The sequence below is a fragment of the Trachurus japonicus genome, chromosome 16 (genome assembly GCF_045865225.1).
Source record: "Trachurus japonicus isolate A0001 chromosome 16, Traja_1.0".
Classification (NCBI taxonomy): Eukaryota; Metazoa; Chordata; class Actinopteri; order Carangiformes; family Carangidae; genus Trachurus; species Trachurus japonicus.
The window spans coordinates 11101633-11115893 of NC_140922.1; the positions used below are offsets into that span (position 1 = coordinate 11101633).

The 14261-nt window shown below is 47.7% G+C and overlaps 1 protein-coding gene across 6 annotated transcripts; it reads left to right on the top strand.

The window, feature by feature from the left end:
- Positions 1-332: 332 nt before the first annotated feature.
- On the top strand, positions 333-13884 carry rusc1 (RUN and SH3 domain containing 1). Of its 6 annotated transcripts, none has more exons than XM_085801323.1 (13): positions 333-461; positions 2073-5429; positions 7739-8635; positions 9814-9936; positions 10029-10105; positions 10316-10333; positions 10650-10824; positions 11139-11244; positions 11331-11377; positions 11453-11931; positions 12020-12264; positions 12367-12534; positions 12916-13884. In XM_085801323.1, the coding sequence occupies exons 2-13, from the start codon at positions 2201-2203 to the stop codon at positions 13079-13081; spliced, it is 5730 nt and encodes a 1909-aa protein (XP_085657449.1). In that variant the 5' UTR covers positions 333-461; positions 2073-2200; the 3' UTR covers positions 13082-13884. The 6 variants fall into 6 exon arrangements, with proteins under 6 accessions (XP_085657449.1, XP_085657450.1, XP_085657451.1 ...); XM_085801324.1 differs by having other exon boundaries at positions 7742-8635; XM_085801325.1 differs by lacking the exon at positions 10316-10333.
- The last annotated feature ends 377 nt before the right edge of the window (positions 13885-14261 follow it).

Here is a 14261-nt window from a genome sequence, read left to right on the forward strand (position 1 = left end):
GACTTTTTCAAATTAACTAAATTAGTGTATCATGAAGAATGTTATCGACAGATCAGATCAGTGACTAAAATGAATGGTAGCTGGCTGTAAGTTAATTTCCGTAAAGGCAAACTAATGAATGCATGAGTGAATGGGAGATGGTGTGATTATTATTATTTTATTTTTTTAAAGAAAGGAAATGAGCGTCTCCCACTTAACACTTGGTCTCAAAAATTAGTTCTTGAAAGGAGGTTAAACTGAAAATGACTGAAGATAAATTGGATGTGATGATAAGGCAAGGAAGGGGTGTGGTTTGGTCGGCGTAGGGGGTGGGCGGGGGGGTAGTTGGTTTGTTGGATGCTCGCGAGAAGACGGATGCTGAGGCTGTGAGCGTCGACAGAGAGCCTCACATTCTCACAGACTGGGATGCGAGAGAGCCCGACGAGATGGAGACCTTCATCCATCTTTTCCTGAATCTGATCGTGAGTCGAGTGCCATCTTATTTTCTGCCATGTATTTAGGTTGTTTTATGTTATATTTTAAAATGAGCCTGCGCGGCTGCCTCGGGTCTGAGCTATTTAGCCTCCTGTTCCCACACAGAGGCTGCGTAGATCTGGAAACATGCAATTCCGCTCTCAACACTGATGTGTCTTTAACGCTCTTTATGCGTGAATGCGTTAGATGTTATTATGCATTTCGATGCGCATCTGAACATAGGAGCGTTATTTTGAGTTATGATCAGGGTGGATGGGCCTAGGTGTATCAGGGCGATGCGGTTGGAGGTACCCCCTCCTCCCTCCTCCCCCTCCCCCCCCTCGCCCTCCTCCTCCTCTCCTCCCTGTCTCCATCAGCTCTGTCTGTGGGATCAATAAATGCAGGGGTGAATACTGTGCTCGGGACAGGTTAGATTACATATGATGATCCGTTGTGTTTTTGTTTTATTTCAAGGCTGTATTGTCCGTAATGGCCATTCAGACGAAGGCCCCGTGTAAGCAAGCACTTGAGCGATTTGTATTCCTCACTGATGTGAAGGGCACTGTGGAGGAATATGAGCAAATAGCCTTCGGTGGATGGGCTTTTAAAAAAAAAAGACAGACTTGGTGATGTTCAGTGCTGCTGTCTGATTATTTCATGCTCCAGTTAAATGTGCCTAATGATCAGTCATTGCCCCAGGTATGGTGTTTTTGATATAGTATATAGCCTACTGTACGTCATTTCTTTTGATCTAGATCTTGCTGCCTCTTGCCTGCTTGTAAAAATGGACATGGCACAGATGGAGGCAGCTTGACTACTGTAAACTCATGAATACCAGAGCTCAGTGAAGCTGAACAGAACAGATGAAGGCGACGTGTGACATTTATTAAGCTACAAATTAGCTGATGATTATTTTCATAGAGGACCATTTTATGTGATGTGTGTGTGGGTGGGTGTTTGATTTTGCATAGATAATACCTGAAAAACCAAGGAGCATAACACTGTGGACGCATACACTGAAAAAACAGCTCACGAATTAAGCAGCACTTCTGTTATGTACCTACATATTTAAGTATTTATTTACTGAAATACAGCAAAAAAACAATTTTTTGTAGCAGCTCGATGTTGTCATCAAAAAGATGCTTCAAAAATGTAATGCTATTAGACTACATATTTTTTAATCATTATTTTCAGATGTCTGAGCAACAGTCTCATGATATTCAGTTCAAATGTTCAAAGCATTCATCTTAAAATGCCATGATTTGAGAAGCTGGGACTAACAAGTCTTCATCGTAATAGTGGTTGATTATATTTTCTGTTAATTTATGAGTTGACACTTCGGGTCTAATTATTAACCATGAGTGCTGATGCTTCATGATGTGTTTTTGTTCTTATTGGATTGTGTGTGTTCGTATCACCGATGTGTCCTCACAGGACTTGGGCCGTGGTAATTATAAAAAGCCTAAAAGAAATTGGGATTTAATGAATAGTCCAGACGATGGGTTTTTACTTCAAAGTCTTAGTCTAATATGAAAACATCGTAGAGCAAGAAAATGGTCTTTGATGAGCAGAGTTTGCTCGTAGTCGTTATTCACTGTGTGTCTCCTTTGATGTTACAGGATCTTGGGAGTGAAGCCAAGATGTGACCGTCACGGCGCGTCATTGTTTGGATCCCTCCAGTCTTTACAACACTAGTTTCTATAGCAACAGAAATATCAGCGCATCCTAAAAAACTCTAATTCCCACAATGCAGTCCTCTAGCAGTTCCTCTCAGCCTCCAAAGCCACGGCGCTTTGACGTCAGCAGACGAACCAATACCTTGGCCGGACCAAAGTCTCATGGCCCTGGATTTCAGAGGGAGGATAAAAACATGAACACAATCACCACATCCTCCCCACGCCGAGCCACCAAAGGCCCCGCTGCTGCGCCCACCAGGACTAGGGTAGGCGTGCAGCCTCGAGCTCCGGTGACCCAGTCCAGGTTTAGCTCTCAGAAACAGGGTACCACCATCTCCAAGGCAGCTAAACCCAAACCCAAGAATTCTCGAGCATCAGCAGCAACCAAAATTGCACCTGCAGCTGCTCCGCCCCCTCCGCTTCCAGCCGCTCTCCCTCTTGACCCAAATTGCAACGAGCCGAGCCTCCCCTGTCTGTGCTGCGATGGCCGCTCCCCGCAAGACAACAACAGTATGTTCAACCATAACCACAATAACAACAACACCATCTCCATCAGACAGCAACTACAGCTTCCTCCTCCTCCGGCCCTGTTGCCCCAGGGGCAGGATGGGACAGGGGCCAAGGAGCAGCGTCAGCCTCCATCACAAGCGCAGGCCCAGCTGGAGCCCTGCCCTGCTGCCGGTCTGGAAAACGAAGACAAAAATGCAGATGAAAGCGAAAACCTGGACAACAAGAAAAACGTGAAGGTGGAGGAAGAAGATGACGAGGAAGAGAGCAGTGGGGACATTGATATCGACGATGACAATGATGACGATGACGATGATGATGACACTCTGGTGCCCTCATGCTGTGACTGTCCCCCCTCCCTCCTGGAGTTCTCGCTCACCTCCTCTACCTCCTCCTCCTCCACTTCCATCAGCTCCTGCTCTGATCTGGAGTCTGACTGTGCAGATCAATCCGCCTCCATCTGCTCTTCCCATGACCAAGATAATCTTTCTGTCGCTCTGTCCCCCAAAGACCGTTCTCATCCTGAAGCCCCCGAGTGCCAGCCTCCTGCACGTTCACCCCCATCCCTTCCTCTTGGACGCAACCCCTTCACCTTAGCGTCTCATTCCCCGATTCCCCCTTGCTCCCCAGATGAGGGCTACCCCTCAGCCCTGGACTCCCCGTCTCCTGATTATATCGGAGTCGTAGGGGATTCTGAAGCCACCAAACTAGGTCTGCTTGACTTTCTAGAGTCAGTAGGGGAGTTTGGGAAAATGGAGCGCTTCAGTCAGGTGATCCAAGTGGCTCGTTGGGATCTGGAGGGGGAACAGCACTGGGATGTTCTCAGAGATCGGTTAGATCACCTGGATCGCTTGGAGAAGGTGAACAGAGAGGTAAAACTGGCCTACATCGCCAAACTCCATGAGAAGGGATTTGATCTCGCTGATCTGGAGGAACAGGACCTCTCCGATGTCATGGATGAAATGGGCAACATCGACATTCCCTGGAAGTTGTATAAAAATCCTGGGGGAATGATGGGAGAGTCCCAGGAGTTCTCAGACGCCGGGGTCGACCTCACTGCTCCATCAGACTGCGAAGATCCTCTCGCTCCAGATTCCCTCACCCCTTCCCCCGTCGAGCCTCCACCGAGACCCCCTAAACCTCCCGCACGTCACGCTAGCGTGAGCTCGTACCTCCACACCTACATCAATATCAGCAGGGAGACCACCTCCATGGCCGTCTCCACCTCTCCGACATTATCTACTTTCTCTCCTAACTCATCATCCCCCACATTCACCACTTTTAGGTGCGAGAAACCCCTTCCTCCATCTCCACCATCAGTTCCTCCTCTTCCTGCCTCTAAGCCAGTACCTTATCTCACCTTATACACCACTCCTTCTCCACCTCCAGCGATCCCAACCCCAACTCCCCCCATACCCCCGCCTCGGAAGCGCCACCTTGCCAGGAAGGAGGCACAGCGGCTTGCTGCTCTTCAAGCCGAACAGGAAAAGACCCCGCTGTCCCTACCGCCCCCCACCACTCGGCCACCGCCTCTTCCTCCTCCACCTGTTATCTCAGTCTCCTCTACATCTCCCCCGGCCATCCCACCTCCACCCGCCCTGCCTCCTCCCCCCTCCTTCCACGCCCTGGATGTAGAGATTCGGAAGTTGTTGATGCTTGCAGGACTGACCCAAGCCGAGCTCCTCAAACTCAGCCCAGAGCTCGGTGTCTGTGTGGGAGGGTTAGAGGACGAGGGAGACGGAGATAATCACCTTTCTTCTAGATCTATGGAGTCACGTCATGAGTTCAGACTAAAAGACGGGGAGGAGAAGGAAGGTGACACTGAATTCATGGATCGAGATGTATGCAGCAGGAGAGCCAAGTTGGATGGAGATCAGAGAGTAGATATAGTTGAAGAAGGCAAAAAGAAAGAGGAGAGCAAGGACGCACACAGGACCACCTCCTTCACAGAGATGGCAAGAAGAAGGAAGAGGAACAGCGGCGTGACTTCCGACCATTACTACAGCACCGGTTTTAGCAATACACAAGAGGGTAAAGTGAAGAACATGAGCTTTGAGACTTTCCACTATCCTCCTGAGTTACCAGATTCACCTCCCCCTCCACCTCCTCCTCGCCCCTTGCCCCCAATCCCCCCGTCTCTGCCACCCCCCAAAGTCAGCACTCTCTCTGCCAACTCTGCACAACCCGAACGATTTGATTGGCTCATAGCATTCACACCAGATTGTGACGCCCCGCCGCAGCCCCCGGCCACGGACATGAGAAAATCTATTATGGAAACCCAAAAGAAGCTCAGTTCGTCAGGGTCATCTCCAGGGTCGGCCCCAAAGGTCACGACCTTCAAAGAGCTGCGTTTCCGCAACAAGAACAGTTCCCCGCCAACAAAGGTGATCACTGATCCAGACCCCGACCCGACAGTCATCACCCCAGATCCAGATATACTGTACAACTTGAAGTGGAGAAGAGAGAAGGCAAGCTGTGATGGCATCCCATGGGAATACACCTCTCAGGCTCAGGCCCTGTTCATGCAGCCGCCGCCAGCTCTCACCTCAATGGCTGCTCTGAAGGAAATGCTCCAGAGGGCTGACGAGGAGGGCGGTCAACTGGAGCTGTGCCCTTCGCAGAAAATTGGTTGCTCAGTCAGTGACAGCAGCCTGTGGACCATGGGCAGAGAGTGGGAGGGTGAGGAAGTTAAGAGGGAGTTGAAGGAAGAGAAGGAAGAAGAAAAAGAGGAGGTGGAGGTGGAGGTGAGAGGATGTGCCGATGGAGAAAGGTCCTTCCAATCAAGAACTTCAGGTCAGTATGAATTATATGATGATGATGGTAATAATGTTATGTGTGTGTGTGTGTGTGTGTGTGTGTGCATGGGTGTACACCTTTTGTGTGTGAATGTGAGAAAATAATAATCAGAATAAGCTTGTGTAACTTAGTGGACACCATGACAACTCTGATATGGGCAGATACTGACAAACAGATGGAGGAAGACGGTCAGCTTGTTCACATTCTCAGTGGTGCACAAATAACATCCTTGGACGGGACAATAGAAAGAAATAGAAAATAATGCGAGATGAAAATGTAGAGACATTTATGGAGCTGATTCATGGAGGGTAGGGTTAGGCAAAGAGATGGAGGATGAGCATGAGTCAGAAAGGGATGATGCATAATGGTGATGATGATGTGATGGATAAATGATGGTGAGGGAAAAACAGAGGGCAATTTCAGATGGGAGAAACAGGGCAATCGAAGCTGGAGAAGAAGCAGAACAAGAGGAGTGAGATGGAGGGATGAAGACAGGGAGTGGAGTGAAGGTAATATGAGGAGAACGAAGAGGTTGGAAACTTTCCAGCCAGTATTTCCTGTACTGGTTATCAGAGTGTGATGTCACCACTGCCTTATTCAATTATTCATCCACTTCAGGCCGAGGGGAGGGGGATAATGGAGGCCCCACTGAGCTCACCACCTTTCTCTTTCTCTTTTCTCCCTCCAACACATAGCTCATATCTATTTTGTTTTCTTTATTTCGTGAATTTACATTCGCCTTCTCTTTCCCAGTTGTAGTAGGCTCGTTTTAAATCTCATCAGCTCAGGTTGTTTACATGTTTTTCTCTTGCTGTCTATCCTGCCTCCTCACCCACCCCCCACTTGCTCCCTAGGGTGGCACAGATAGCTCAGATCAAGTTACCCATCCCAGGCAGTGCTGCAGTAGGCCACATAGAAATTAAAGATTAGATTGGCAATGTCTACATACAGCAGGATGTGGTCATTTTAAAAACTGTCTGACCTCTCCCAGTAACAACTGGCTGTTGATTTTGTTAAGGTAACTATTTCTGTGCCAGTTGTGTCTGTACTTAAACATTATTTCTCATTTGCCTGTGTAGTCTTAATGATTATGATAATGACCGACTTAAATGCTGGAGAAGTTTCCCCAAAATCACTGCATTGAGGTGTGGTGGCCATGGTAGCAGGCAGCAGATGTGTACACCTTTAAGAGCCCAAGGGGTGGATCTTAGTACATGGACCAATGGCTGAGAGCCAGTGTAGGGGAAAAATAGGAAGTATCATGTGTTGCTCACAGTTCAAAGACAGCCCAAGTCTAACCAAGGTATGGTTGCTTTCTAGCTCATTTTGTAGCCCACAGCGTAGCAGTCCGTCACAGGTAATAGTGTGTAATGAAAACTGTGTTGCCACAGTCTCTGGAGCGCCACAGAGACAGTCACGGTGATTGAGCAGGAACAGGCAGAACTCCGTTATCTGTTGACTGACTCAGCATTACACTGTATGCTGTACCGGTGCAGAGGGGAGGGGTGGCGGGGTAGGAGAGGGAGAGACAGACAGAGAGAGAGAGAAACAAAGGCAGAGAACAGGAAGCGAAAGAGAAGGTGATCCAGAGGTGATGATGGCAAGCACTGCAGTAAAGTATGAGCCATTTATCATAAGGACCGGTACTTAACTCACTGTGGTGTCTTATACCTAGTATTCAAAACTTAAAATGCATGTGTGTAGGAATAGAAAGTGAAAGCAGATGCCGTGAAGAAGACTTGTATAATGAAGTATGTTACATCTTTGATTGATAGTGGCATTTTCATTATGGTGAATGAATAGAGTGGCTGATTGAGTGTTTCTATTTTTCTCTACTATCCAGCTGGGAAATGTTCTTTTATTGCAGTGGTATCATTTCCTTTTGTGTTTTAGCCCCTCTGGGCGAAGAGACTGTCGTTATTGCTGTTCATGAGTCAACTCCATTGACTGTCATACACTGTCAATTTGTAAATGTCAATCAACTATTTGACTCGTCAAGAAACCGCATTACTGCATGATGTTTACATGATGACGATTTCTGCTGGAATACATTCATGAATGTGCATTTTTCTCTCGACTGACACTAACATTTTCTGCATCTCTCTCTCCTTCCCATTTCGTTGCCACATTTTTTTTTTTACTTTACTCTGGTTAATTTCCCTCGCCTCTCCATCCCATTCTGTTGTTTCCATTGTTTGTCCATGGTTCTGCTTCACTCCCTCATATCACTTTGCTTGTGCGCCTGCCCTCCCCATTTAAACTGCTGCACCTTACAATTTCTGGCCTTTTGACCTTTCCCCTATAAGCAGTTTCCTCACCCCCACTGTCCCTCGCCCAGTCCTCCCAACCCTACTTCCTCCACAATGCCCTCCCTCCCTATCGCCGAGGCTACTGTAACTCTCAACCCATTGCAGATCCCAGGCCCCACAGCCACGTAGGCAGGGAGTCTACAGACAAACACTGCAGCACACAGTGGACCCCCGCTGCCAGCTCGACTCGTATCCACAGAGATGATTCCAGCACTGATATAAGCCCTGGGTTTAACTGCGATTCCCTGGCTGATTTCGGCGTAAACTCGCCTCATGATTATGAGAAGCAAAACACACTCTCTGCAAACCAATCCATCAGCGATTCCAAAACTAATGAAAGGGAGTTTGTGTCTGACTCTATTAGTAATTTGGACTCTCTCTACTGCAGTGACTCAGAGCAGAAGCATGACACACACACTGAAGCAGATACACCTGTCTGTGGCGGCACCTCTGAGCCACCAGGCTGCACCACTCCATACAAGAACATAGATGTCATGATGACGCATTCAAACAGGATCAGTGCTAAGGATTCCCTGTATTCAGAGAAGGGCTCACGCTCACACAAAACCCACAACATCAACAAGGCCAGGACGTCCAAAGAGCTTCCTCCTCTCCCCACCTATTACCTGTACCACCCTAAGAACTGCCCCCTGCACAGGGGCGCTCCTCCTCGTCTCTCCCCCATCGGAGCCCTCTCCCCTCCCCACCGTCCCGGAGCGCCCCCCCCAGGCTCAGCAGGCTCCTGCCTCAGCTCACCGCTTTTCCCCCGCTCGCACACCTTGCCTGCCCTCGCTGCTCCCCTCTACTATCCAAACCTCTACCCTCCTATACCGCCCAGGGCGCCCCCCCTACCCCCAAAACTCAACCAGGCTCCTCCGCAGTCACGCGTGGCGAGTAAGATTTCTCTCTCTCTCTCTCTCTCTCTCTCTTCTGCCTCCCTACATCTTACATTCTCTCTCTTTGTCTGACACCTAGCTTGCATGCATGTCAGTCTGTCTGTCTGCCTGTCCGTCTGTCTGTGGGTCTGCCTGTCCGTCTGTCCGTCTGTCTGTCTGTCTGTCTGTCTGTCTGTCTGTCTGTCCATCTCTCTGTCTCTCTGTCTCTCTTACCATCTGTTTCTGTCTTTGTTTTCTGCTGTGGGTATGGTTGCCCTCACACTTTTTGTCACTTTTGTCAACCTGGGGGATTTGCAGATTTGAAAGAACGGGGGAAACTAGCTGCTTTATGCATCAGAAGCCAGCTCCCCGCAGGTCATCTGATACATCTTATCTACGCTGTCCTTTCAAATTTGCAAAAGGCCTTCAGAAGGGTAACAGCTGTTCTTGTTGGAGGTTGTCTAGAGTCACACTCATCACTCTCTCTCTCTCTCTCTCTGTCTTTGTCTCTGCTATCTGTCTGTCTTTGTGTCCATCTTGTCTTGTCTGTTTCTGTGTTGTTGCACGCTGTGTTGAAATTGACACATGCATTTCATGCAAAGCACAACCCAAATAGCTGGTTGCTGGTGCTGGAGTGTTAAATAAATGTGACTCACCGCATCCCATTCATGAGATGAATGTTTGCATTTACGTAACTGGTTTATATAACTCCTTTTTATATAAACATGAGTATGTATATACAAAACCCACCTTTTGCACATGTGTTATTTTATCTTACCCGATTCTTGTGGTAGCTCAGTTGTTTCCCTTCTTGCTCAGCAGTTTCTCCTGTGTATGCTTATGCTTTTATCAAGTACGTGCGAGTGTTTGTGGGAGTGTATTTGTGGGAGTGGAGGTTAATGCATGGGATCTTGTTTATTCCTGATGCAGACAAGAAGTTGTCTTCACAGATCCAGATGTTGAACGCTCACCACAGTCAACAAGAATGTGTTCACTCTCTGTTTGTTGTCAGTAGCACCATCTGCTTCTATCTGCCTTTTATCCAATGCTTCTCCACTGCTTAATTGCTTTTACTAATAACATTGATATATTTTAGTTACGGCATTTCTGTCTGTGGTGATTAATTTTGCTTATGTTGGATTTTTTTTCCCTTATAATTTGTACACCAAGTAATCACTCTCTCACTGTCGCTGTCAGCTGTTCGCAGTGTCTCATTCGCCGGCTCCGTACAGAAGGCAGAGACGTCCTGGATGGGCGAAGATGTGAAGTTTCCAATGAGAGGTCTGGGCCTGTCCTCTCTGTGTCTGCAGGAGAAGAAAGGTGTGGGTTGTCGCCTGCCCAGCTGTGCATCGCTGTCTTTGACCCGACTCATCCTTTCTGTGTGTAACTGTACACCATTGTTCTTCTTCCAGCTCTGGTCAGTGCGGTCAGTGTGGCAGTGGAAGCCATTTTGGCCCAGTTCAGCTCTTCTCGGACTGTCGTTCAGAAGGTCAGTCGGTGTTGAATGACTGAATTGAGTTGTTTTTGTTTGTTTCACGTCAAGAGGCTTGTCCTCCAGGCAGATTTCATTCTAATTATATGTTATCAATGTCTTTGTATGTAGTCATGTTGTGATGAATGTCTTGTGCATCTCTGAAAATGATCTCCCTCCCTTTTCTTCTTGTTCTGACTCCACATGTTTTGTTCCGTCTCTCTTCAGTCTCTCTCAGTTAACAAGGTACTAGAATATCTTTAGATAACCCAGTCCCGTAGATGCAATAATTTCTATGTAAACTAACTCCAAACTCCCTTCCCAAATCACCTCTCATCACATCATACCGATCCTCCACCGCTCCGTTTCTCTCAACCCCCCATGTATGTGTCCCATTTTCCTTCCCTCCCTGTCTTGGGTCATCCTTTCTGATCTCTTCTCCTGTCTCTCCACATCACTGCACATCTTTTCCCATATCCCATCCCACTTCACCCCCACCATGCGTTCCTCCCATGCTCCTCATTCCTCTCCTCTCCTCTCCTCTCCACTCCTCTCCTCTCAGGCGTTATCAGGAGACAGCACTATAAATCCATCTCTGGGCCGTCTGGTGCTGCAGTGCCTCTGCCCCGCCCTGCACAGCTTGCTGACCGATGGATTGAAACCCCACCAGAGTGACCTGATTGCAGGCAGGAGGCCAAACTCTGCCTGGGGCCTGGTCCAGGCCTCCACCAGGCCAGGTAGCATAGCGAGGATCACAGAAAAATTAACTTGTTTAGATGTGGATATTCAGATTTGGATATTAAGCCCTTATTTCTGGTGGATTTATTCCCTGGTAGATAATAATGAGCTCTGGACTTTGTGTGGTTGTCTACACATCAGTCAATACTTGTTGATTTTAATGCCTAAAATGCTGAATAAAGTGAACAGCAGCTGCAGATATCGATTGGCCTCTTAGTGCCAAGCCTCACTGCAATTTTTCCCTAGCCTCTGTAAGTTCCTCTGTTGACTCTACATGTGTATTTTCTCTTCTATCCCTCCACCCAATTTTAAGGTCCTAAAACACAAGCGTTGTTCAGTCTACAAGTCAGAGTGGGGGATCTTCCCCAGCTCAGACAGAGCAAACACAGGTTCAATGCGTTCCTCCTTGGCCTACTGAAGTACGTATTCCAGAAAATAAATTACATTTATTTCACTGCAGATGTTCAATTTGAGTTCTAAGTTTTCTCGTCTCTGTTTTTTCTAGTATCAAGTCTCTTGACTTCTGGCTGTCTCACCTCCAGTCCTGCAGTGGTAAGTTTCCCTCACTTCCATGTTATGACTGTTTTGAGCATACAGATGTGTAACAGTGGTTTCTTCTTTTCTCAGATGTGTTGGAGGCATACTACCGCCCCACTTCCTTCATACGCCTGTCCCTGACCACCTACCAGTCTCTGTTCGAGGAGCTGCTGCTCGTGCTGCAGCCTCTCAGCCTGTTGACCTTCAACCTCGATCTGCTTTTCCAGCACCACCACTTGGAGCCGGACAGCCACAGCCCGGAGATCCCCAGCCCACCCTGTCAAGATGCAGGCAAGTCAACCAAAGGCCCCCAGCCCAAAGTCACAGGCAGCAGATACATTGAAAGCCTCTCAGAGGTGGACTTTGGAAGCCCAGAACATCAGTCATCACTGGCTGATCCAAAGAACGGAGGATCATGGGAGTCGACTCAAGTCGGTGCTGCACCCATAAAGGCTTCAGTCTCTCTCAGTGAGACGAGTCCTCAGCTGTTGTGGGTGCAGGAGAAGGAAATTGGAGCTTTACCTCCTCCTGATGTTGAGGAGGACAGCCTGGCTCAGCAGGCAGGACAGGTAGCCACTTTTATTTGACTATGCAGTGTTTTAATTATTTATGATTGTGTCATCCTGCAGATTTTACATGCTTTGTTTTTTATCATAGGCGATCCAGCAGGGGTGGGGGGCTGTGATTCGCTGGGGAGGCCGGCTGAGCCAGAACCTGTCTGAGCTGAGCCTGTCTGCAGGGAAGAGGGAGGAAATGAAGACAGATTTGCCGGACCTCCAGACCCAGACAGGAAGTGACTACGCTCCGGTCAGCAGCGGTGGTCAGGTTCCCTGGGGTCTGGGTCGGCTGTTTGGAGCCACCAAAAGCCCCAACAGCCCAACAGGTCCCACACCTCCAACCAGGTTAGTCAGTGAATGTGTAATATGCTGACCTGCTGTGATATACAGTGCAATACAGCAGTGAAATCTGATTTTCATGTTCCACCCCTCTCCTCTTCTCTCCAGGCGTCCCTCTCAGTGGTTGGCCCCCGGTGTTACGGCCCTGACCAGAATGGTGAGCAGCAGCTCCACCCCGATGATGAGGAGGGCCGGGGAGCCTCAGGGAGACAGTGAGCCAGAGTCAGAGAAAGAGGTCGAGACACTGGAGATGAAGGACAGACCCAGACCACTCAGGTAAAGGAGAAGTCAAATGATGGACATGGTCATTTGAAGGATGGAGCTTTGCATTTTAATTGGCTGAGATAGAATGAAATTGGATTGGAAAGTAATAGATTAGGCCGGGTCCATCATGCCGTCCTCTGGGTTTCTTGTTGAGTCATGATTTGTCCATGTGAAAATGACTTCTGTGTCCCATCACCAGCTGGTGTGACGCTAGGGACTGGTGATAATCTTTGCTTTTTAAAAGACTATAATCGGTGACGCCAGTCTGATTTTGAGTGATCCTGCTCTGCGGCTCGCAGACTGGACTACATCCTAAGCTGAGGATGACAGCTGGTGTATAGTGGTATAATGTAGACTATTTTGCCTAAATGGGTCTTTACTGTCTGTTCTCAGGTCAGTACGAACGCTGTGTGACCACTCTGGAACGGGCTCGGAGCTCAGCTTCTGCAGAGGAGAGGAACTGGTGGTGTTAGGAGGCGTCGATCAAGACTGGATTCGCTGTCGTCAGGGAGACAAAGAGGGGCTGGTACCGATTGGCTACACGTCCCTCATCATGTGACTTCGGCACCATAAATGCTGCACTCAATCAATAAAAAAAAAAACAAATAAAAAAAAACAAATATATATATATATTTTAGGCGAGTATTGAGAGGTGATGGTGAGGCTCCTCTACTCTGAAAGGGATATTTCACACTTGCTTGGTTGGAGTTTGAGTTGAGTTCATAACGCCATCTGTTGTGCTTTACGTTCATCAAGAGCAGTCTGCAGCACTCTCTCCCTTTTATGAACATATGGGAGGTTTTTTTTCCCACCCATCACAATCCATCCAGTCTGGTAGCATTCAACTAATGGATTTTAGCAGCAGGAATGCAGCAGATGGTGTGAAATAATGACTCAAGTCAAATTCAGACCATTTCACGCTGGAAGACCTTTGTGAAATATCCCTTTAGATGCCCTTTTCTCAATATCGGCCCTCCTCGCCTTTAGCCACTGATCTGAGAAAACGATCACAGGGGGTAATTCTGTGCAATCGACCACCGATCAGATTCAAGTGGTGTCAGATCAACGGCTGCTTGTCGCGAGGAGGCGACAGTTGACAGCCCGGTAGTAACATCTTCGCGGGCTGTCGAGGGGAGAGAGAGCATGTCAGGGTGTGGGGCCATAGCTCCTGTTGCATACTGCGTAGTAATGTAGTGAATTGTAGCTGTGTAGATCTGTGTTCTATTGACCTTCCACCCCTCTTGACGTCTCACCTTTTATCGCCTGGTTCATGTGTGTTGGACATGTTTCTGCTACTATATTTGACTGTATAAATATACATAAAAAATATATATATATAAATATAGATACATAAATTGAGATTGTTAATACCAAGATAGATAGAAAGATAGATGAGCAAGAGAAAGCAGGTAGTGAAACACACGCAGCAGCTTAATACTGTGGCCACACCGAGGAAGTGGATGATTAATAATGAATGGATTAAATCTTTATCTTCACATCTGCAGCTTTCCACACACGTTAAGTGGTTGTCATACATGCAAAAAGAGACGCGTATGTGTTTGTTTTAAGTATGAAATCCAGTATCTTCCCTCTTGTGTGCTTTATGTATTGCCATTGTCTTGACATCATATTCATCAAATAACTAGACATAGTGTTATTCATACCGTTAAACACTGTATGCATTGCAATGTGCCATGAATGCTTTGAATTAATGCCATCAAATATCTATCTGTTCCAAA

Coding starts and splice junctions, on each gene's coding strand:
- rusc1 (XM_085801323.1), top strand. CDS start 2,201: ATGCAGTCCTCTAGCAGTTCCTCTCAGCCTCCAAAGCCACGGCGCTTT. Junction 5,430..7,738: donor CTTCCAATCAAGAACTTCAG/GTCAGTATGAAT, acceptor TTCCCCTATAAG/CAGTTTCCTCACCCCCACTG. Junction 12,535..12,915: donor GACAGACCCAGACCACTCAG/GTAAAGGAGAAG, acceptor GTCTGTTCTCAG/GTCAGTACGAACGCTGTGTG.